This window comes from Xenopus tropicalis, chromosome 3, assembly GCF_000004195.4.
Source record: "Xenopus tropicalis strain Nigerian chromosome 3, UCB_Xtro_10.0, whole genome shotgun sequence".
Lineage (NCBI taxonomy): Eukaryota > Metazoa > Chordata > Amphibia > Anura > Pipidae > Xenopus > Xenopus tropicalis.
This window is the reverse complement of record NC_030679.2, coordinates 55039227-55064961: the sequence shown is the minus strand read 5'-3', so window position 1 is coordinate 55064961 and position 25735 is coordinate 55039227. Positions and strand designations below refer to the sequence as shown.

The window sequence follows — 25735 nt, the reverse complement described above, 5'->3', positions numbered from 1 at the left end:
TTATATTCGTATCCATGTAAATATATGAAGATATGGTCTGATCAAATGTTGCATGAGGAAAAGGGTGTTTGGGGGCAAAAAGTTTGAAATATTTCTTTGCTTCCTGTTCCTTTTTCTCACTTGGCATGTACCTCAGTTCTCTTGTACAGTCCTTCCTATGGCCAGATAGTTGTCTTGTAAATGCTTGACATGATGTGGGTGTGTGATGATATATGGGATTTGACTGACCCACAGTTATTCACTTGATTTCCTGAAGGGGTCATCCATCACAGCCCAAGTAGCACAGACTGCTTTAGTTGATGTCTCTTGTAGTAGAGAAGGCAAACGGACCATGTAAGAACCTTTGTTGAAGGGGACAGTGTCATGTGAATGGGGAAAAGTACCCAAGAGACCCTGTAAGGTATACATCTAAATGTATCTAAAAATATGAAACACATTGAACTGTGGGTTGGGGCAAGACCATGGAAAAAAAGGGGAGGTTGTGTTTGTAGAATACTGGTTTCTACATGTATGTGGCAATAATTTAAAAGAGGTGACATTTAAAAATCATTAAGGTGAAGATATTTGATGAAAAGCCTAGGAATCGTTTTCAGTAATGTATAGGTATGTATAGAAAATTCTATTATTTGGTTTAATGACAAATCCTACTCTGAAATATTCTCTTGGAAAAAAAACCTTGAATATATTCTGTTTGTATAAGTATGCCATTTCCATAGACAAATGTTACAAGTCAAGTTATTTGATGGTAGCATCTGATTTTTTGTTTTAAAATCAGAACAAAACGTATTGTGTTAAAACAGAAGAAGAATTGATGACTCAAATGTCAAGAATATACTGCAAGAAAACCTGTTTCGGTTTATTAAAAAGTTGAATCTGTGGCAAATGTTTGTGCCTCAGTAGGTTAATGATCCCATACCCAAGTCCAATGCTGGTGTGGCTTAAAGGAGAAGGAAAGGTTAAGTCACTTGGGGGTGCCAAAATGTTAGGCACCCCCAAGTGACTTAAATCGCATACTTTTTACCCCGGGCTGGTGCCCCTGTTCAGAGAGAACAGTACCAGCCCGGGGTAGCTGCGAGCGCTTCCTCTTCCGTATTCGCTGTGCGCGCATGCGCAGTAGAGTGAAAAAGCCGAACTTAAACATAGAAGTCGGCTTTTCACTCTACTGCGCATGCGCCGGTCCACGGATTTCGCCGGCAGCGCGAAGACGGAAGGAGGAAGGCTCGCTGCAGGTGCCCCGGGCTGGTGCTGTTTTCTCCTAACAGGGGCACCAGCCCGGGGTACAAGGTAAGCGGTTAAAGTCACTTGGGGGTGCCTAACATTTTGGCACCCCCAAGTGATTTAGCCTTTCCTTCTCCTTTAAGAAATTCATTCTAATTGAGAACCTGATTTGTATGCACAGCTAGTACAAACTTACCCCAAAGGACTGCTTTTGTTGCAAATGTGGCTGGTATGTTTGATTGTCAAAAATTTTAAACCATTAGCAAGGTTACATCTGACATAGTAGCTGGTTCTACAGGGCTTATTATTCAGATCTGAATTTTTTTTTAATGATAAATTATTCATCTTAATTGCTTACTAATAATCCCTGGGACCACTTATTCATAAACCCGATATCTAGAAAGATCTGAATTATGTAAAGTAAAGCCATCTCCAAATGGCTTTTTTTAAGCAAATTAAACATTTTTGAAAGTATTTTCTTTTTCTCTGTAATAATAAAACAGTACCTTGTACAGGTATGAGATCCCTTATCCGGAAACCCATTGTCCAGAAAGTTCCGAATTACAGATAGGCCATCTCCCATAGACTCCATTATTAGCAAATAATTATAATTTTTTTTTCTGTAATAATAGAACAGTACCTTGTACTTGATCCCAGCTAAGGTATTATTAATCCTTACTGAAGGGAAAACAATCCTATTGGGTTTATTCAATATTTAAATTATTTTTAGCAGACTTAAGTTATGGAGATCCAAATTACGAAAAAATCCCTTAGGTCCCGAGAATTCTGGATAACAGGTCCCTTACCTGTACTTGATGCTAACTAAGCTGCATATATCCATACTGGTAGCAAAACGATCCTATTGGATTTGTTTTATTCAAATTATGGAAAACCCACCTTATCTAGAAAACCCCTGATTCCAAACATTTTGCATAATAGATCCTTTACCTATTTCATTGAAAAAGGAAAGCGTGAGTGCGTATGGACTGGCACTCACGTATCAGTAGGTCCAAAGTAGCCTGGGTGCAATCCCACCAAGGTTGAAAAAGATAGCTGTAGAGAGAGTCCGCACTCGCAAGTATTATCAAAAGTGTAGCGGTGTATATTCAAATCAACATCTCTGTTGATTTGAATAAACACCTCTACACTTTTGAGATATATATATATATAATATATAGTTAAAGTTCAGGAACCGCTCTCACAGGTCTTATGTAAGTTGAAATAAATTTATTGAAGGTGACCGCAGCACCCCGTATTGTCTCTATCCTATGAAGGTTTCCCTGGGCTCTGGGACATATCAGTACGATCGGGTAATATGGTTTTTTTTCTGACACATTTCTCCTTTTACACTTATTTCACCCCCCGGTATGTCTTCCCAGCACCTTGTCCTGGTTCGTTTTGCTTCTTTTCTAGTCAGGATTCCAGTAATGCTAACAAAAAGTGCCTCATGACAAGAAGCCAACGCTGACCATCTCCCTTCACTCATATAAGGAGCTTATTTTGACTAGCTTAAAGACTGTGTTCATACCAAAATCCTAACCCAAACATCACCGCTGCGTTGTGACCCTGGTATTACCGATTCATGAGTTGCTGCAAACCTTGCTCATTACGATCGTTAACACGGTCTCCGTGCGCCATATATTTTGTAACCTTTTATTGTTAATTGTGGACCGCATGCTTAAGATACAATCTACCAATTTATTGTAACTATAAATTTGTTCCGTTTCTGTATGTTGTTACTATAAGTTGCTCAGAATATGGTATGAATTCACGCTATCATTCTTTGGATTCCCACTTTTTACTGATATATGTTTTGATATGAAAATTCCTCACCATGACCTCAAATCCCCTATTTTTGTTCTACCTTGTGTCTCTCCCCGTTGATATATTTGCCCTTGTATTTTGTCTGTTTGTATACGTTTTTTGTATGACACATTGAGTGGATTGGTTGTGGACTTTCATGTGTGTGATGTCATCACGGGGTGGACTCAGACCCACTCCACTGCTTGTTTGGTTTCCCGCCAAACACACTTTATAGGGTTTGTGCACACTTCATTCTGTGACTTTGACAAAGGCTGGGGTACCAGCCGAAACGTTAGTCGTTTGTTCACCTTCAATAAATTTATTTCAACTTACATAAGACCTGTGAGAGCGGTTCCTGAACTTTAACTACAATTCGTTTCCTTATGGTATCTTATGGTATCTGTATATATATATATATATATATATATATATATATATATATATATATATATATAATATACACACACAGAGAGCCGCACACACAGGAACTTTGCAATAAGTGGAAAATTTATTGAAAAAAATCCAATGTTTCCAGCACTTACAGTGCTCTTCCTCAGGGACAAACCAAAAGACCGTATAAACCCACCCACGGTCTTTTGGTTTGTCCCTGAGGAAGAGCACTGTTAGTGCTCAAAACGTTGGATTTTTTTCTATACATTTTTCACTTATTGCAAAGTCCCTGTGTGTGTGGCTCTCTGTGTGTGTATATTATATATATATATATATATATATATATATATATATATATATATATATACAGGTCCTTTTCAAAAAATTAGCATATTGTGATAAAGTTCATTATTTTCTGTAATGTACTGATAAACATTAGACTTTCATATATTTTAGATTCATTACACACAACTGAAGTAGTCCAAGCCTTTTCTTGTTTTAATATTGATGATTGTGGCATACAGCTCATGAAAACCCAAAATTCCTATCTCAAAAAATTAGCATATCATGAAAAGGTTCTCTAAACGAGCTATTAACCTAATCATCTGAATCAACTAATTAACTCTAAAAACCTTAAAAAGATTCCTGAGGTATTTAGAAACTCCCAGCCTGGTTCATTACTCAAAACCGCAATCATGGGTAAGACTGCCAACCTGACTGCTGTCCAGAAGGCCATCATTGACACCCTCAAGCAAGAGGGTAAGACACAGAAAGAAATTTCTGAACGAATAGGCTGTTCCCAGAGTGCTGTATCAAGGCACCTCAGTGGGAAGTCTGTGGGAAGGAAAAAGTGTGGCAGAAAACGCTGCACAACGAGAAGAGGTGACCGGGCCCTGAGGAAGATTGTGGAGAAGGACCGATTCCTGACCTTGGGGGACCTGCGGAAGCAGTGGACTGAGTCTGGAGTAGAAACATCCAGAGCCACCGTGTACAGGCGTGTGCAGGAAATGGGCTACAGGTGCTGCATTCCCCAGGTCAAGCCACTTTTGAACCAGAAAGAGCGGCAGAAGTGCCTGACCTGGGCTACAGAGAAGCAGCACTGGACTGTTGCTCAGTGGTCCAAAGTATGTCATTCGGAAATCAAGGTGCCAGAGTCTGGAGGAAGACTGGGGAGAGGGAAATACCAAAATGCCTGAAGTCCAGTGTCAAGTACCCACAGTCAGTGATGGTCTGGGGTGCCATGTCAGCTGCTGGTGTTGGTCCACTGTGTTTTATCAAGGGCAGGGTCAATGCAGCTAGCTATCAGGAGATTTTGGAGCACTTCATGCTTCCATCTGCTGAAAAGCTTTATGGAGATGAAGATTTCATTTTTCAGCACAACCTGGCACCTGCTCACAGTGCCAAAACCACTGGTAAATGGTTTACTGACCATGGTATTACTGTGCTCAATTGGCCTGCCAACTCTCCTGACCTGAACCCCATAGAGAATCTGTGGGATATTGTGAAGAGAAAGTTGAGAGACACAAGACCCAACACTCTGGATGAGCTTAAGGCCGCTATTGAAGCATCCTGGGCCTCCATAACACCTGAGCAGTGCCACAGGCTAATTGCCTCCATGCCACGCCACATTGAAGCAGTCATTTCTGCAAAAGGATTCCCGACCAAGTATTGAGTGCATAACTGAACATAATTATTTGAAGGTTGACTTTTTTTGTATTAAAAACACTTTTCTTTTATTGGTCGGATGAAATATGCTAATTTTATGAGATAGGAATTTTGGGTTTTCATGAGCTGTATGCCACAATCATCAATATTAAAACAAGAAAAGGCTTGAACTACTTCAGTTGTGTGTAATGAATCTAAAATATATGAAAGTCTAATGTTTATCAGTACATTACAGAAAATAATGAACTTTATCACAATATGCTAATTTTTTGAAAAGGACCTGTATATATATATATATATATATATATATATATATATATATATATATATATATATATATGCAGATACCATAAGATACCTTGTTTTTGCCAGCACCCAGGGCATTTGAGCTACAATAGGGTGTGCTCCGTTCAGTCTTGTATGTATGTATGTATATATGTGTGTGTGTGTGTATATATGTGTGTGTGTATATATATGTATATATGTATGTATATATATATATATGTGTATATATATATATATATCTATATATATATATATATATATATATATATATATATATATATATATATATATATATATATATATATATATCTATATCTCCTCATCCATGTTATCAGATTTCTGGTAAGATCTCATTTTGCTAGAACTAAGCTTATCTGTATGGACTGTCTGTTCCAGAGCAATTTTCCCTTGCAAGTCTCCTGTCAACAGCACATGCGGAAGGTTGACATTCAATTTTAAGTCATGCAGCGTGTCCTTTTGGCAGTGAGTGTTGCTATGGTGATAAGTGACTTAAAATTGAGAGCATCAGATGACAGATGCCAGCACTGCATAAGAGTCTTGAATCTGCAGATAACGTTAAGAATGATTGTTAGATATTGTGGGACTATGTATAGAAAACAACAAAAATTGTATCTGTTTTTGACAACCTGAATGGTCTGTGTTTGTGCTTGTTTTTCTGGATAGTTGATTTTTGTTCTTTCTAGTAAGTTTTCTTTATTATCAACCAATAATTTTAAATCATGACCATGTAATATACCAGAGTAATTATTTGTGAGACACATGCAACAAAGAATATTCACAAATGATCAAATTGCATGAAAAATGTATCCTTGTTTGCTAGCTTTAAGTCATCAGGGTAGGCTTTAGTTTTTACTAATTACCTTCTTCCACAAAGATCAAGCTGCAATCCTCTTGTCATTAGATCAGTTGTGTTCTATTTTAACCATATGGTGAGACTACTTTTACATACATAACATCTTATACACTGTATCATCATGTCATATACCATCCTCGGACCTCGATTTGGAGCGTTGGATCATGCAGTTGACCAAGTTGTTGGTGTTATTTTTACTTTTTATTTCTCTAAAAATGAAGTAATCAATGTATCACTCCTATGCCTTATACTGTTTTATTAAAAGTAAACACATCATTTTGGGTACATTTCACATTTTTGGGTGTGCATGTCATAATGACTTCATACCATGTCAGACATGTAATTCATGAGATATGGTTTCTTTTCAGACAAAAAGCAAGATGGCGCCATAGAAAATCGAAACAAAGGTATTTTTTTAATTATTAAATGTTGCTGTTGCATGCTTTACTGATGTTGCTATATAAATTATAGAATGTCCTATATGTATATACTGAATTTGTATCAAAATTGTTAGTTACATAGGTTTAAAAACTTTTGTATCATGACAAAACTCAATTTTGAAATTATATATATATATATGGGCCCTTGAGTCATGTATATCTAATGGGGTTATCTAATCAGAGGTGCAAAGTTTAATGGAAACAAGAATATGTTTATTTATGAACCAGTTACTAGAATTTCATTTGTTGCATCAAGATTGTGTAAAACTATCATTCTGGTGCTGTGACTAACTTCTGCACCGTAAAGGGCACACAATTTATTCCTTTTTTTAATGTTAAGTCTTTCATTTTGGAATGAACCCAGCAAACCATTTAATTTGTTATTTAGCAAAAGCTCAAGATGGAGCTGCCATGGAAATGCAACCACTAAAGAGTGAAGAGGGAGCTGATGGGGATGATAAAAAGAAAGCAAATTTGCCAAAGAAAGAGAAATCTGTCCTTCAAGGGAAACTTACCAAGCTGGCTGTTCAGATTGGCAAAGCAGGTAATTCTAACAGTTATTTCTCTTACTCTGTTTGAAGCATTGTTTTCTGTGTAAGGTGAATATTAGCCATTTCATGTGTGGTTATGTTTTATGGCACAAAGCGCTTCAAGCCCACCATGTCCTGTTCAAACTGGTTCAAACAAAAATATACACATTTCTGTTTAAGCCCCCCCCCGCCAAATTGCATTGGATCAGAAACATATGGATATAATGCCAGTATGCATCCAGATATATGGCTGCCATGACTGCTGTAATGTTCTCAGGATCCCACTTCACCCATGTGACCAAAGTGTATTTAAATTATTCTTCTTTATGCAGTTACTTGGTAAACCAACTTTTAACTTGTTTCAATTCTCTCATTTAAATTTGTCAAATCGTTATGAAACAATAATTAAAATTTGAACTTGTGAAATAACTGAATCTGCAAAATGTGTCACATTTTTGCATTGCATTGCAGATGTAATTTTTTGACTGTCTCTTGTAAATTTTTGTAAGGGAAAACCAGTAGAAATAGAGTATATTGGATTTTTAAAGATGGATTTGCATAAATATTGATGGTTGCTAATACTTGTATTGTTTTATGTAAGACTGAGTTAACAAGATGTTCTTCTATTGTCAAAGAAATAGACCACACCATCATACACCTAAAGATCTACTTCTTTCAAGGATGTTTGTTCTAACCTGCCCAAAAGCTATCTGTACAAGTTTTGCATAGATATCAGTCTAACTGGTAGCTTTCATCTATGTACTCAGGTGGTAAACTGTGATCTTCTGAACTGTGCTTCATAAGGGCTGATACCTGTATTGGCATTCTCTAGTTTAAGTAAAAGTTGTTGAAAAAGATATCCTTTTGAATATGTGTGAATTATATTAAATACTATATTCCTCCTCCAATTTTATTTAAAGGTCTTGTGATGTCTGCAATTACAGTCATAATCCTTGTTCTCTACTTCGTAATTAACACATTTTGGGTGCAGAAGCGACCATGGCTGGCTGAATGTACTCCAATTTATGTTCAATATTTTGTGAAGTTTTTCATCATTGGTGTAACTGTTTTAGTAGTAGCTGTTCCAGAAGGTCTTCCACTTGCAGTTACAATATCCCTTGCTTACTCTGTAAAGGTATGTATTTGCTCTTAAATTCCTTTTGTTGTTGTTATTTGTTTTGCGTTTTTTCATGCTATTGCTCAGCAATAAGTTGCATTGTTCATAAATCAATAGTACAAAATAACACTTTCATTTGCTCTGTATTGCATATTCTTTAAGCTTAGAGTGCATTGTCAGGACTTTTTCAAACCTAATAAGTTACATGTATCAACAAATATAGTAAATAATATACCCCTTTCTGTAAAATATAAGTATGTCACCAATGAGTTCCATGACCATACAGGGCATGGAACTCTGAGCTGGCTTCTAATATCCTCATTTACTGCAGGGGGTATATTATTTATTTTAACACACAAGTTTCAGTCATGTGACAAGTGGCATCACTAAACAATGATTATTACCAATGGCATCACTAATCACCATTTATAAGGACATATTTTACAGGATTTTCATGGTTTCTTGTGTATTAAATATAAATCTGTGTATATATTTCTCATTTACTTGAAACTGAATTTATATTAATAAAAAAGCATAATACATACGCTAACCATACATAGTCTCGTGTGAAGACTTATTTAAGGTAATCATAAATATTGGCATTATACCATCACACAACATTGCTGCTCTACTTGCTTTGTTACTTCTCACTTGTTTTTTTTTTTTTTTTCAAGTCTGTTAAATGTTTTTGGCAGAGGAATTCTGTGGTTCCTTAGTTGTGTATCTGATATCAAAACAGTGGTATTTGTATGATTTTATCCTTTACCTCTCTAGTAATTTTGTTTTGCTGCTCCTTCATAACAACTATCATACTCTTATCTCTCTCTTTCCTTATGTTTTTTAATTGAATCTTAAAACATTATTAATTTTTTTTGGCCAGAAAATGATGAAAGATAACAACTTAGTAAGGCACCTTGATGCTTGCGAAACAATGGGAAATGCCACTGCAATTTGTTCAGATAAAACTGGAACCTTAACCATGAACAGGATGACAGTGGTCCAATCGTTCATCAATGAAAAGCATTACCGTAAGGTTCCTGATCCAGACTCTATTTCAGAAAATGTGTTGGATCTCCTCCTAACAGGGATTTCTGTGAATTGTGCTTATACATCGAAAATATTGGTAAGGTTTAGTTTTTTGTTGGAGGCCATTACTTATATTTAAGTTAGGAATAACCTGGGTGACTTGGTGTCCTTAAACCAAAAAACATTCTGTATATCTACAAGGGGCCATATTTGATTTGATAAATTTTAGTTTGTGGCACCCCATAACAAAGTTTGTGGGCACCTGTGGTCTGCACAATAAAAGAGAGTTTCTGTTAAAGCTAGCTTTCTAAATGTTTGTAATGTTATTAAAGAGGCACAATGTATTTTCTGTGGTTCAATTTTTGGAGCTGCTATTTTGTGAATAACACTTTCCTAAAAAACGTTCATACGTTTTCTCATCCAGTAAAGCGGAGGCCCCTAAGGAAACACATAAACCAGATTTTTTTAATGTTAGATCTAACTCGTGAAGACATTTTTGGTATTTTATAATGACATGTTTTATTGAACCTTCTGTTGCTGCTCCTAATGGTAATAGTGAAAATATTATCTAAAAGTCAGTGAAATCCAGGTGTGTTGCAGATCAGCTTTCTTACATGCAAAACATTGTTTTCTAAATGTGTAATACTTCTAGGTACTATATTAGGACAGTTGTTTAGGTCAGTTTAATTAAAGACTTTGTGAACCTCAAGAAAAAAAAATCTTTTATTTTAAGAAATACAAGAGTGTGATACCAGAGGGGGGAAAAGGCTAACAGGGGTCAATGGATCTCTTGAATTTAGGATTACAATATAACATTAGTTTTTCTAAAACATTTCTAACATTAGTTTTTTCTAAATCCAGTACAGTTCTGTACAGTTCAGTACATTTCTGAAAGTCACTTCCCATAAGCATGGGACAAGTAACACATTGGAAAAAATATTGCTTGGAAATAATTATATTTGTTAAGGGGTGATAAAGGATCCATGCGTAATAAAAGTTTTACAGTCGCTGCATATCCTGCTCTAGATATTCATTTTATAGGCAAAGAGAATTCTAAGGCTAATTTCACACATTGCATTTTTTCACATGAAATTGCACACAGGGCAGATAAGAATCTGCCCACCAAAGACCTTTTTCAAAAATGTACACAATGCAAATACTGCTAAAAGAAGGTTGTATTTTGTCCTTAGCCCCATTTTAGCCAATTAGAATGTATAGAATTTTAACTCTGCTTGAACAAATAACAAGTCATAGCTTTAGAATGTTCCTAGATGTTAGCAATGTAGTTTCTATAACAAATAGACATAAATGTGAAATGTGCCCCTGTGTGTGTAAAGTAAAGTTCATATACTGTTAATTACAAAGGTGAACTGAATTTTCAGCTCCTGTATAACGAGCAATATTCATTTATATTTCTGCTTTCCAGCCTCCTGAAAAAGAAGGTGGCTTGCCACGCCATGTTGGTAACAAAACTGAATGTGCCTTGCTGGGATTTATTTTGGATATGAAAAGGGATTACCAAGATGTAAGAAATGAAATCCCTGAGGAAACCTTATTTAAAGTGTACACTTTTAATTCTGTAAGAAAATCCATGAGCACAGTTTTAAAGAATGCTGATGGCAGCTACCGGATGTACAGCAAGGGTGCCTCTGAGATTATCCTTAAGAAGTAAGTAGCAAAATACTGATCTGGGACTATTTTAAAGTTCATTTAAAACAGCCCTATTACATTGTAAATTAATTTTTTTTTTTTTTTTTTGCTTTTGTCAAATTCCCTATTTTTGTAGCCTTAATGTCCGAAAAGCTAATTGGTGAAAAAAGTCTGTTTGCTGCTCTTCTATCCCTGGGGAAGCAAGCAGCAATGAAACTACTTGAGTTGGTCCTTAAAAGTGAAGAAAGTCTGTTTACTGTGCTTTTTTCCCTGTGAAAGCAAGAAGCAATGAGACTTTCTGAAGCAGTCCTTAGGGAGTCAGGCCAGGAATTTTGGGGTATTGTAGCCTTGAAGAAAGTCTCAATCTCAGGATATTGGGTCCTGGGGTGGACTTACTGGATATGGTTTAAAATTTGTGAAATTGCATGTACTAAATAACAATATTGTGTGCTCACACCTAGAGCCTTCAGGCTTGAACAATCCTAAGGGAAATCCCACATGAGTTAAGGAACTCGTGCGGGGTTTTGGGGGGAAAAAAAAAAGCCTTGTTGTTTGAGGTATTTTTCCCCAAGAAGTCTTTCTAAAATAAGAAACTTTTTCTTATTTAAGAAAGCCTGCTCAGGGAAAAATTGCTACTAACAATGTTTAGCCCCCCCCCCCCCCCCAAAAAAAAAAACAAAAAACACCACTTGAGTTAAGGTTCGAGCAATCATAAATCTGCCCCTGAGGGTTTTAATTAAGTTCTGTAAATTTTTACATCACCCGAAGATGTGCAACCTCTTAATCATTGTTTTAATTATAAAACAATATTACACACCCTATCCATTTACTGCTGCATAACTTGGAAATGTAGCATCGACCAGCATTGTGAAAGGTATGTTTTAGCAACAGATTATATGATGTTCTCAATCAAAGGGTTTATTTATTTTTTTTTTTTTAATTTTTATTTTTATTGGATTTTAACAGTTATCCAACTTAATCATTACCATCATTTTACAAAATGCAGTATCGAGCGGCGAATTATACACTTGTTTGGTAAATCATAAGAAATAGACATACAAAAAATGTAACACAAGAACTGTTCAAACGTGCCCCTTTTTCGGGCTGTCTATCCGCTGTCAGTTGTCCGCCGTCACTGGCTAGTTTTAAATGATAAGTTGGAAATTTTTAGGAAAAGGGAAAAGGGGGGAAGGAAGTTCCAGACAAAAAAAAAAACAAAAAAAACACAACAATATGGATAGTCCCATGTGTATCCAAATGGTTGTGTCATTATTTTATACTTAAAAACATTCCCAAATATTTTGTGTATCTGTCAAAGTGTCCTGGCTAGTTACCTGGTTTGGCATACACCTTGTCAAGAATTACCAAATTGCGCAGATTTGATTATGTTAGATTGTCCAGATAAGAAGACCAGAGTTGCCAGACGGCTCAGTGTTTCCTCCTAGCATCGTAAGATTCTGCATGTAGTTCCTCAAACCGCCGTATATCTTCCATCTCTGCTATCCACTCTATGAGCGTAGGTAGTATTTTAGTTTTCCACTTACGAGGAATTATAATCTTGGCAGCGTTTAAAGCAAATTGGGTTAAGGATTTTTTGTATTGGGTGATGGGGGAGTTGTTGTGATGGAGAAGAATTGCCGCTGGGTTTCTTTCTAGTTTCATTTGTAAATTGTTGTTGCAAATATCGATAATCTCTTTCCAGAATTTTTGTATTTCTGTGCATTCCCAGAATATGTGTAACATTGTTCCAGGAGATTGTTCACAACGCCAACATTTGTTCGAAACACCCGGAAACATTTTACTTAATTTAGTCGGAGTATTGTACCAGATGGTAAGGATTTTATAGTTATTCTCCAGGATTCTGCAGCTTCTTTGGCCAATGTATGATTTGGCGATAATTTCCTCCAGTTCTTGTTGTGAAAAGGTTATGTTCAAGGTTTTCCCCCATTTCGCTAGGTGTGGTAGATTTGTTGAGGAGATGTTCTCCTGTGCCGAGAGGATTTGGTATATTGCTGAGATATTTCGCAGGGGGGGTTGTTTTTGTCGGCAAAGGTTTTCAAAGTTAGTGTAAATTTGGTCTCCTGTACTACCTTTAAGTGTCGTCGAGATAAAACTGCGAAGCTGTCGATATGTAAGGTAGTCTGAGGTTGTAAGTGCAAACTTATGTTTAATTTGTTCCCAGGTAGGGAGAGCACCATTCGGGCAGATCTGAAATAGTTGAAGAGTTGGGCTGTGTGTCCAGTTCGCAAAATAACCCTTTTGAAGACCTGGAGGAAAGTCTGAATTAGATGTCAGCGGAGTAAGCAGTGAATTTTGTGAAATCAGATGTAATTGATGCTTTTGGGAGTCCCAGCTGTTAAGAGCGTATGTTAGTAGTGGGTGCCTGTTCAAGATTGCTGTCCTCTTGCTAGGGTGCAACCATGGAAGAAGCTTTAATGATTGAGTTGTGTATGTTTGTTCAATAGCTATCCATGCTTTAGAATGTTCATAGTAAGTCCAGTCTAGCAAGCGTTGAAGGACACAGGCTTGGTGATATAGTTGGAAATTTGGTAATCCTGTTCCACCATTTGCTTTGGAGCGCTGTAAAATGGATCGCCTGATCCGTGGTGATTTATTATTCCACACAAATTTTGTGACTAGTTTATTTAACATAAGGAAAAAGTCTGATGGAGGTTTCATTGGGAGAGATTGAAATATAAACAATAGCCTAGGCAATACATTCATTTTGAGTGTGTTAATTCTGCCAAACCAGGATAACATTTTATTAGTCCATACATTTAAGTCCTGTTTTATTTCCTGTATTATAGCTTTATAATTAACCTGGGTCCATTCATTGTACCTTTCAGTCAGAGTAATTCCCAGGTAGGTTAGTTTGTCTTTAGTCCAGTGAAATGGGTATTTATCTGTAAGTAGTGTTACGGTAGGGGTTGGGAGGCTAATGTTAAGTGCACTAGATTTTTCATAGTTTATCTTAAAGTTGCTAAGTTGACTGTATTTGTTGATTTCGTTTAGCAAATTTGGTAAGGTGATCAAAGGTTGGGTTAGTGTAAAGAGAAGATCATCCGCGTATGCACAGATTTTGTATTGTGTGTTATTTATAGTTACTCCCTTAATGTTGGGGTTTTGTCGGATGTGAGAGAGAAGTGGTTCTCGAGTCAGGACAAAGAGAAGTGGTGAAAGTGGGCAACCCTGTCTCGTGCCATTCTTTAGGGAGATATGATCGGAGAGAGAGTTATTTATTTTCAATCTAGCTATGGGGCTTGAGTATAGAGATGATATCCAATTTAGAGTGTTGGGACCCAGTCCTATATATTTGAGACCGTGAAACATGAAATCCCAGCGTACCCTGTCAAATGCTTTTTCAGCGTCGGTTGATAATAGAAAGAGTGAAGTGTTAGTATGTTCAGCTGATATGATAATATTGAGCAGTTTGTTTAGGTTGTTTCTTGTTTCTCTTTTTGGGAGGAATCCTGCTTGGTCTGTATGAATTATTTGAGACAGGCCTGGTTTTAAGCGTGATGAGAGAATATTAGCCAATATTTTGATATCGTTATTAATTAGCGAGATGGGCCTATAGCTGGAAGGAGAAGCTGGATCTTTACCTTTTTTGGGAATCAAACTTATATGGGCTTCTAATGAAATTGGGGACCAGGAGTGTCCATGCTTTATATCATTAAAGGCTTTAGTGAGTGCAGTAATAATATGTGGTTTCATTATTTTATAAAAAGGCATTGAAAACCCATCAGGGCCTGGGCACTTTCCCAATGGGGCATTTTTGATTGCCTGTTCCAGTTCTATACTGGAGATATCCTGTTCCAAAGCTTGGATCCATTCCTGGTCTCCCTGTTTCATGTGTGAAGCTTTTATGTATTCTATATAGTGGGGATCTGTAGTCCTTTGGGCGGTGTTGGGTGCAGAAGGAGTATCTTGGTTTATTTGGTATAGTTGTTTGTAGAAGTCTGTCATTACTTTTTGTATACCCTTGGGGGATGTTGTAATCTGTCCATTTGGTTGTTTCATTTTGAAGATATGGTTTTTGCTCTCTTTGGTTTTTAGTACTCTGGCTAAAAGTTTGCTACATTTGTTCCCATGGTCATAGAACCTCTTTTTCAGTATAAAAGAGGCTCTGTCTGTCTGTGTTTGTATTAAAGTTTTTAGTTCTAGTCTAAGTTTCGATAATTCTGTTAAAGTTTGGGAGTCTTGGGATATTTTATGTCCCAACTCTAATTGCTGTATCTGGGCTATCAAATTACGCTTCTTCTCTCCTTTAGATCTCTTAAGCTTAGCTCCTTCTTGAATCAGTATGCCACGTATATAGCATTTAAATGCTTCCCATTCTATGATTGCGTTACTCGCTGTGTTGGAGTTAATTTTGAAATGATCTTTAGTGGCTTTAATCATTTTATCCAGTATGTCTGGATCTCTCAGCAGACTGTCATTCAATTTCCAGGAGATATATTTCCCATTTGAAGTAGGGAGCGAGAGTTCCAGGTACACTGGAGCATGATCAGACCAAGTGATAGGACCCATCGATGTGGTGTTCAAATTATCTAAGAAGTTGTGGGATATAAATAGATAATCTATCCTACTATATGAGTTATGGCTATGTGAGTAATGTGAGTAGTCCTTATCCTGCGGGTGGCCCATTCGCCACGTGTCCATTATTTGAAGTGCATGTATTTGTTGCTTAAGTCTATTAATTTGTTTATGTGGTAGGGACGATGTGCCTGAGGAGCAGTCTAGTTTAGGCTGTAGGGCAGTATTCAGGTCTCCCCCGACAATTATAGTCCCTTCAGCAAATAGTTGTAGGGCTTCCTGAATTTTGTCCATAGTTTTGTTTTGCTCATTGTTGGGTAGATATATTGATGCTATGGTGTATTTTTGGGAGTAAAGACTGCCCTTAATAAATACATAGTTGCCGTGCGGGTCCATTTCCGTAGCCTCTATTAATAAAGGCAGATTCGTTGCTAAAACAATAGCCACACCTCTGACTTTTGTTGGTTGTGGGGTGCCGTGTATCAGTATCGAGTATTGTTTGTCAAACCATTTTGGAATGTGGTTAGTTTTGTAATGAGTTTCTTGAATCAATGCAATATGGACTTTGTTAGCTTTAAGTTCTTGTATTAACGCTTTCCTCTTCCAGGGGGAGTTTAGTCCATTTGAATTGATTGAACAAACCTTTAGGATATTAAGTGTTTGTGTCCCTTTTTTGTTCATTCTGTACGTGGAGAGTTTGATTTGCCTGGGGGAAACGGGGAAGTGAGTGGACGTGAAGGGAAGGTGTGAATAGGAATAAAGCAGAAAAGCAAAAAGAAAGAAAGAGGGGTGTAGGGAAAGGTGGGGAAAGAAGAAAAGGGAAAAAGCAGAAAGAAAAGAGTATAAGAGAAGTAGTATACATTTAAACCACTAAGAGGACCAATGGTCCCACTTACAAGGTGTCCTACTGTGGTAGATGGAGTCCAGCTCCTTTGGGGGGGTGGAGGATATCCTAGAGACCGAAGTGTCCGTCAGTGTCTCCGCGCCGTCGCCCCGATTCCAATTCTAACTAAGCTGAGTAGTCTAAATGAGAAAAGGGGGGGGGGGGGGGAAACATTTTCCTAAGTGTTTAGTGCTAGTCCGTGGTCCAAGTGATGTCGAGAGTCATTAACCTATAAATCATAACCAAATAAGTTGAGGTTAGAAAAAGCATTTTGCCCTTAAGCATGTCATGTCAATCTTGCATATACTTATATACCATTGTTCTGGCTACATGTTCCCTTCTTAAGTACATAAGATACAGTTGTTCTAATTGCATGTTCCCTTCTAAAAAAAAAAAAAAAAAAAAAAAAAAAAAGGAGACAATTTTACCCTGAGGGGGAGGAGGGAGAAAAATAAGAGAAGACGGGGAGCAATAATACTTTTCAGGTAGAGTATCTAACATGCCGTATATATATGAATAAGCTTGGGTAACACCATAGGGTAGATTACATTTAAATGAGACAATTTGTCCCCGAATATTTCTTGTCAGCTCCATGGGTGCCTTGAATCATGCATTAACAATTACAAAAAAGAAAAAAAAAAAAAAGGGGGGGGGAGATGGAGGGGGAACCTGGGTATCAACAGGGCCAAATGCTTATTGTACTTATCGTACCTATACACGTTTAGTTTAGCTAGAATGTAGTAAAATTAAGTTTAAGTTATCACCAAGAAACAAACAGCAAGCCAAAGATAAAGTAAAGGAAAAAACTTTGATTTATCCTGAGACAAAACTTGAACTCCTGTCAGAGTTTAAGGTTATGGCCTTCCCAGGCCTACTTCTTATAAAGCTTATAGAGCATCAAGGTTGCCTCTTATGAAGAGGGGAGTTTGGCAGTCTGGCAGGAGATTGAGCGTTCAATCTTTTCCTCCATTGTCTGGATGGTGTTATATCTCTTCTAGGTGTGGAGATTTCTGGGACATTAGCTGGGGCATTAGCTGGGGGGACCTCTTCAGGGGTGCCCACGATGTAGTGGTTCCAGTCAGTCAAGTCCAATAGAGGCATTTCTAGTTGCTGGCAGAATTGAGTTATTTCTGTAGGGTAGCGTAACGCATATGTTTTTCCCCCTTTATGTGCGCGCAGTGCAAAAGGGAAACCCCATTTGTAAGAAATACCCCGTTCTCTTAGGGTTAAAGTAAGGGGTTTAAGCAAGCGGCGTTGGGTAATGGTGGAAACTGCAAGATCCTGATAGAGGCTTAAAGTATTATTTTCGAAGTGTACCTCATTCATATTGCGGGTTTTTTGAAGGATCTGCTCCTTGATTTCAAATTTGGCCATGCAGCATAAGATATCTCTAGGCAGATTTCCCCTTTGAGCCCCTGCTCTATGGATCCTTTCTATGTCCAGAGGTATGGGTTCTGGGGCCTGTAGTATTTCGGTAAATAGTTTAATGGTGAACTCACGTAAGCTTTCATTAGGGATAGCTTCAGGAATGCCCCTGATTCGTATGTTGCAGCGTCGGCTGCGGTTCTCTAAATCCTCTGTGTGCCTTCTCAGGTCATAGATAGCTAAATCATGTTTTTGTAGGGATTTATCGTGAGTTACCATATCCGTGTTTATTTGTGATATACGCTCCTCCAGCTCTTCCAATGTGTCTCGCATAGTTGCGATGTCCTGCCTTAGTGATGCGGTTTCTGTATATATAGTTTGTTTCAGTTCGCTACCCAATGTTTGTAAGTCAGTCTTATTTGGAAGTTGTGCCAGTATATTATAGATCCCTTCCATATTGCCGCTTACCTCTGAGGCAGAGTCTGAGTTAGCGTGCAGGTCTGGGCTTTCGTCTGTCTCGTCCGCCATTTTGTCTCTTTCATGTGCGTCTTGATTCTCTTGTGATCTCGGAAAAAATTGTTTTATACCGCTTAAGGAAGCCGGGTTTTTATATTTAGCTGGTTGAGTGCCTGTGCCTTGTCGGTTATGTTTCCCCATCTTGCAAAAGGACTGTAGGAGATCTCTTAATCGGGTCGACGGCGCGGAGCTCAGTCCAAACACGTCTCACCTCCCAGACATGCGGCCACGCCCCCTCATCAAAGGGTTTATTACCTATTAAAAAAAGGGGGGGGGGAATCCAGGTAGAAAACATAAAGCCTGTAGACCACTTTTGTGAAAGTTTTATCCCCTTGTAATACGTTGTATGTAACATTTATTACCCTAGATTTAACCTGTGTTATCTCTTTAATATACAGTTGGACTTTTTTTAATGGCTACTTTTAAAGAAGGTTCTGTAGACTAGAACTTCTCTCTGACTAATGATCCTGGTATGGAAAGGTAGCCTTTGCATCTTGTATTTCAGGGTGAACTAACTAATGGTTTCAAGGTGATCCATTTCAACCCTGTTAAAACTGTATCTGCCTTCTGTTCTGAAGACAGATGAGGTCTTTGTTTCAGTTACTAAAGGTATTCTAATGTCTGTCTTGCTGAAAATAGGCACTTTGTGTTTAAACTTTCATAGGTTTTAGGATTTCTTTATCATCTTCCTGTACTGTTCATTTGACTTTTGATGGACTATAAAGATAAATTGCTACAAACATGTGCAAAGGACAGTTTTATTGGGTGACACAATTTAAAGCATATTGGTCTGAATGCTCAGGAAGGATTCTTCTTGACACAGCAATTTGTTTATTTTAACATAAGCATAACTTTGCACAATCTGTTTCTCTGCATCTTTTTTTAAGAAAAAAACCTTAGGGTCACCGTGCATTGAAATGTTGTTAAACATATCCTTTAATAACTAATGTAAATATTGGAGGTTATGGCACATGACTCATTTAGGTACAAGGAGATGCCTTTCACTGTTCTTCACACCAGCATCTGGTCTACTCTATTCTGTAAATATAATCCAGATTTATTTATGCAGCTTGGTCAGTTTCTTCTTGACATACATGTCTGCTTGGAAGTCTGTTTCAGCAGACTTGTGATTCTTTTCAGCTCGCTGCTGATCTGTTCAATAGCCAGCGCATGTTTTCTTGGCTTGGTGAATCAGGAGATGAGGAAGTCAGAGATGATCTGCAGATCTTTTTCCTGTCATGGCTAATCATTCAGGCAAATAGACCCATAGTATTCTTCCAGCATTAATCTGTTTTGCCTGCGGGCTGATTGGTTTCAAGGATCAGCCAGTATATGGCCACATTCAACAGCAGAGTTTTATATTTTAACCCCTTAAATCTATAACACTAGCATAAATATAAATATATATATATATATATATATATATATATATATATATATATATATATATATATATATATAATATTGTAAACCCTTCATGTATAATCACTACAGTCAGTACAAGTGTGATGGACAAACCCCAGTATAACCCATGTGAAAGTTCATGTTTTATTCCAAACTTTGAGCTTCATTGATGTAATAATTACAATGTTTACGTTTCTTCATTGAATGGCACCTCTTAGTTACGGGGTCCTTGTTTCTTTTACTTAAGGTGAAAGTATCCAACTGACTGGTCCACAAGAGGACTGTGGGACTGTCCATACACATTGGTGGTCATATTCTTATTGATCTGTTCATTAAAACTGTAGAAAGTAAAGCCACCTTCTGCTTCCACTGTACTTCCTTGTCTGGTGATAATCTGGGCAGCTTTCTGAGCATTTTTTTTTTTTTTAAAGCTTGGACAGATTACTTAGTTACATAGGGTTGAAAAAAGACCAGAGTCCATTAAGTTCAACCCTTCCAAGTAAACCCAGAACACACAAACTTATACTTACCTATCTATGCACTCACATACTTAAAATATATATACAAATTAATACTAACTGTAGATTTTAGAATCACAATAGCCTTGGACTCTATGCTTGTTCAAGAACTCATCCAGGCCCCTCTTAAAGGCATTAACAGAATCTGCCATCACAGCATCACTAAGAAGGGCATTCCCCAACCTCACTGCTCTCACCGTGAAAAATGAAGAAAATGGAACATTTCTGCCCCACTAGTAGTGCATTAGAATTGTAGAAACCATTTTTGATGTGACACCACAGAAACTACATTCGCTGATATATTGAAATCCACACCAGGACAGTTTCACTGCAAAAGAATACTGTGTGCTTTGTCAGCACTGCAGCAGGAGGAACATATGGAAATGGACAGTTTGGGTGTTCTCTTTGTGTGCAACATATAACATAAATATGTTACATACATCCTATATATACACGTTATTTGTTAAATATGTACATACAAGTTCATTTTTTTTTTTTTCCTGCTGTTTCTTGATAATAGGTGGATATGGGCATATGGTTATCAGGCCAAAGGTTTTGAAGGTACAGATATCACACTATGGCTTGAAGCTGTGTTGAAATCCTGTATTTTCTGGACTTTAAAAAGCTGGTTTTAACTGACTTTGAGGTTGTTACTTTTTTTTTTTTTTTTTTAGATTGTAGTATAGCTTTTTTTCTTCAGGAACAACATTTCTGCCTTGTACTGAAGGTGAACAATAGTTATCTCCAAATTGTCTGTGCAACCTAGTCTGTGCTGTAGTTCATCTGGTGCAGAAATTTCAGGCTAAATCCTGTATGCACTGGCTTTTGTGTGTAAAACTGGTTCTTAATCAGCTCTTAATGCACACATGCATTCTTGTTTTAAAAACGGTCTATTGCTAACTACCCTTACATTTAATAATGCATTTATGTGCATTTTTATTGCAACTCTATTAATTTACTTTTGAATATATATTGCCTGTTGTACTGAAGGAGCAAAACAAAATGGCCAAATTTTCAATAATTACCTTAATCCTGTTCCTACAGAGAAAAATTATTTTTATTGTTTAAAATAGTGCCTGATGCCACATATTTTAATAGTTTAACAGGTTTTATTTTTGAAAATGTTTAGTCATAGATTCTTGTTTTTTGTTTTTTTTTTCTGTTCAGCAGGTTACTCAAATTATTTTTATTATCCTGTATTTATATAATGCTGACATATTCCATAGTGCTTTATAGCGGTTATTCTATATTTACTGCCCATTCCTGCCTCAGAGGTGCTTAAAGAAGCATTTCTCAGGACTCCAATTTTCAACCTAATGCAGTTTGGTAGTCGTTGCTAGAGCCATATCAATCTCTGCCTGTGTTGGTTACTGACCAGTGAAAACATCACCCTGTAAAATGTAAGGTGCAAAGTAGTCGTCAGTAGTCTAAGTAAGAGGTCTCTATAGACGAGGGAATGCTCAGCAGGCTGCCAGGGGTTTCCATACAGCCTATTTTTCAGTTATATCTCCAGTACTAGGGAGAAAGGCTTTACACCAGTTTTATGGACAACAGACATTTTTGTGGTGGTTTTTACTACACACAATCTTTTATACAATTAGCTATTTATTTTATTGGCACAGATTATTGACACTTAATAAACTGGTGACCCTGACTAGAGGAAATACACTGCTGATTAAGTCAGGTTTATGCCTTTCAAGCAGAAACTATTGCAGCATCTTTCTAACATGTGTTGACTTAATAAATTCTATGCCTGAGGCAGTGATGCCACAGATAAGGAGTTTCCTATACAAAGGCTAAATACATTTAGCAGTTTATTTCTGATGCAGGCTAAGGGAAAACCTGTTCTCTCATGAAGCAGTTTAGCTGTACTTTTAAGGAAATAATTGCACAGTGCTACCAGCTTTTTGTTATTTTTGCAATCCCACACTGAAGACATAGGGGCATATATATTACATTTCGCACAGCAGTCCATCATAGTTCTTGACACTTTCCTGACAGTCAGGAAAGTGGTTTAACGTACCGGTACATTTATCAAAGAGTCCAACGTCTCAAAGCAGTCAAATCAATTCTGAACTGGAACATTTCTACAGAATATATTTGACTGATTTAAGAAGTTGAGCTCCATTCTTTTTTATCGGATGTGTGTAAAAGCACAACAAGGGCGTTTGTGGAGCTTTGAGTGCCTTGATTTTAAGTAAGCCCAAAGACACAACACCATTGCATGGCAATCATCAGCAAGCATTTATCAAGCAATAGTTGCCTACAAAAGTGTAGCAAGAGCTTGCAGGCAACCACCATGGAAATCAGTGTGACAATTTTGGTACTTTGAGTACTGTATTTTTTGGGCTATTTAAAAATGCAGTATTAAATGGCAGTTCCCTGCCTCAGACACCCCCAGAACACTTGACCAATTTAGTAAGACCCCCCCCCCCCCAAAAGGCTAGCAATTACTGTTACCTTTAATGTATAAAAAAAATCAAAATTATTCTGCACTGACTGAATGTTAAGAAAGCAAATAGTATAATCATTCGAAATTGCTTAGAAATAGGTGTTTATACTTTATTTTGTAATTTTTTTTGTTATTTTGTACAGAAAATCATAACATCAAAATTGTCACTAAGTACTTTGTCTCCTTACTGCAAGTGCATGTGTGTGTGTGTGTGTGTAACCTTAATTATATAGCAATAGTAGTTTAAGCAGTGCTGTACAATTTTACAGTCTAGAAAAGTATATATACAGAGCTTAAACACCATGTGATAAGAAATAACCATTTGCATACTATTTACCTTCTTAGTAAGTAATATTTCATCCATTGTTTTCTTTTAGGTGCTTCAAAACACTAGGCATAAATGGTGAGGCCAAAATATTCAGACCAAGAGACAGAGATGATATGGTTAAACGTGTTATTGAACCTATGGCTTCAGAAGGGCTGCGAACAATATGTCTAGCGTACCGAGATTTTCCTGCTGGAGAGCACGAGCCTGACTGGGAAAATGAAAATGATATTCTTACTGGTCTCACCTGTATTGCTGTTGTAGGAATAGAAGATCCAGTCAGACCAGAAGTAAGTAAAATACTAGTTGCATATCAATGAATGTCTGCTGGTAAAGTGCTTTTATAGATCAGCATTATAAACTTGATCAACATGCGTTTAATAAATAGGACTTATGCTGAATATACTTTTTGCCTGTTATTTTCTGAAGTAAATAGGGCAAACAGGAAGACTAATGGAGATACTCCATGTTTGGCCAGATAATTAGATTACTAATGTACATATACCTCCCCTGCATAAAGGATTTCTGCTTAAATTTACATCAATTTACAGGGTGAAGGAAGGGGTTTCCCCAACTTTTACCTGGTTGATTTCAGAACAAGTCAATAATTGGCAGTGCACTGCTAGCAAACCGCATGGTTGTGTTTGCAGGAGGTAAAAATGCGTTGTGGATTTTCAATCCATGTATGTTTCTCCAGTTGTGATTCACATGTTAACTGATGGAGAGGAAACAACGGATTTTTGTTGCTCACTGTATCTGAGCTTAATCAGTGGCAACAAAACCACTGTCTGTTGCCCTAATGGTGCAAGGCTATATAATCTGTGTGGTTGTTAGCACAACTATTTGGTAATTTCTGCTATTTATTCCAACCTTTACATTTGCAGTAATGATAAGTTTAGTGCAATATTTTTCTCTTTAATTTTCTTCTGTAAACTAATTCTCATGGGGTGTACTTTAGGCAGAAAACACTAGTGTGTGTGCATCTGCTAACCAAAATCCATGTGCACATTGTTATTCATTCCTGTCACAACAAACATAAAAAAAAAAAAACATCTTACAATAAATTAAAATTTACTTTCCTAAAGAATGCTACATGGTAAACATTGGTGAAATACAATTCTGTTGTACATTTCCTGGTTATAACCAATGGCATAATTATCACAATGTTCTTAATAATACAATATTATTATTGTTTCTTGTTAATTTCAGGTGCCAGATGCAATTAGAAAATGTCAGCGTGCTGGTATAACTGTACGGATGGTTACAGGGGATAACATAAATACAGCCCGTGCTATTGCAACAAAGTGCGGCATTCTGCATCCCGGAGAAGATTTCCTTTGTGTAGAAGGCAAAGAATTTAACAGGCGAATACGAAACGAAAAAGGAGAGGTACCTGCCTTGTGTTTTATAGTTGAATCTTTACATTTTATTTTTGATTGTGTTCCTTGACTTTCTTTATTGTGCGGCAGATTGAACAAGAACGAATAGACAAAATTTGGCCTAAACTTCGTGTTCTTGCTAGATCTTCTCCTACTGATAAACATACACTGGTTAAAGGTAAGAATATATTGTGTTACGTGAAATGCAGCACTAAAGCACCAGTATTTTTTTTTTATTATACAAAAGGAATCTTGACCTCAGCAGTGCATGTTTTTTGGCTGACATGCTTATTCATGACAACTCACAACACTTGTAAAGGCTTACTGCACACTGCTGTAACATTTTGGGCAGTCAAGCCACCCTTCCTCAGATATACTAGTGTGTGCGTTTCCTGTTTTGCTTACTTCATGACTATTGTAAACCCACAGCATTATGTTGGTGAATTTTCAGAAAAATATCCTTTTTAAGACCGTTTCAGCTGTGACCCATACCATTTTCTAGGTATATTGCCTTTTTTCTTGAAATCTGTGGCGTTTTGCATTACTGTGTGGTTTAAAGAAGCGAGAAAAATGTCTGTAGAGAGAATATATGTAGAAAATAAAGCCATTGTGTATTATTCTAACAATCTTAACTTCAGATAAATATCATATTAGATTTCAATAATCCATTACAAGTTCTGAGAGCCAGTAAGAGGGCTAAGATAGAAGGTTGTTAGAAAGAGAGCATTCCACACATGATTTTTATATTCAGGGCTTGCTTTAATACTTTTAACACTTGCCTTTTAACTTTAGGTATCATTGACAGTACAGTTTGTGAGCAGAGGCAAGTAGTAGCTGTGACTGGCGATGGGACAAACGATGGTCCTGCACTGAAGAAAGCAGATGTTGGCTTTGCTATGGTAAACCTTTGCTGGTATTTTTCTAACAAGTTGTTGTTCTGTTTGCCTGCATGTTAAAGAAACCCCTATAAACCCCTATTTATTTTTTTCCACTGATATTTTAATTAACCATTATTTATATTAATTTGTTTACCAAAACATATTTCATCATTCATTCTGCTGTAGCATGCAGAGAAAATGAACATTCAAGAAATTTATTTTCTAAAATCCTTGCGAATAGTATTCTTATGCCTTTATCATTCCCCTCAAATAACCTGGATATTTCCTCCATAAGGCTAATAAAACTTGCAGCTACTACCTATTGTGTAGGCTGTGGTGGGAATGCCCTCTGCATGTCACTGCACACACTGGACAGATTGTTTTCAAAATTTGAACCATGTGCAGAATGCAATGCAGAGTATATTCCACAGTCTGGAAATATGCTGTAATGAATGCTGCCACCTGCTGGTCAGTTTTCTGA

The 25735-nt window shown here is 37.0% G+C and overlaps 1 protein-coding gene across 10 annotated transcripts in view; it reads left to right on the top strand.

Annotated features, from left to right (window-relative positions):
- atp2b1 (ATPase, Ca++ transporting, plasma membrane 1) overlaps positions 1-25735 on the top strand; it is an 88864-nt gene that overhangs the window by 50608 nt on the left and 12521 nt on the right. For all 10 annotated transcript variants that reach the window (XM_012958495.3, XM_031897582.1, XM_031897584.1 and 7 more), the window contains 9 exon segments: positions 6604-6642; positions 7064-7219; positions 8126-8340; positions 9203-9445; positions 10775-11016; positions 23050-23287; positions 24207-24386; positions 24467-24554; positions 25169-25275. In XM_012958495.3, coding sequence (XP_012813949.1) covers positions 6604-6642; positions 7064-7219; positions 8126-8340; positions 9203-9445; positions 10775-11016; positions 23050-23287; positions 24207-24386; positions 24467-24554; positions 25169-25275 — 1508 coding nt within the window.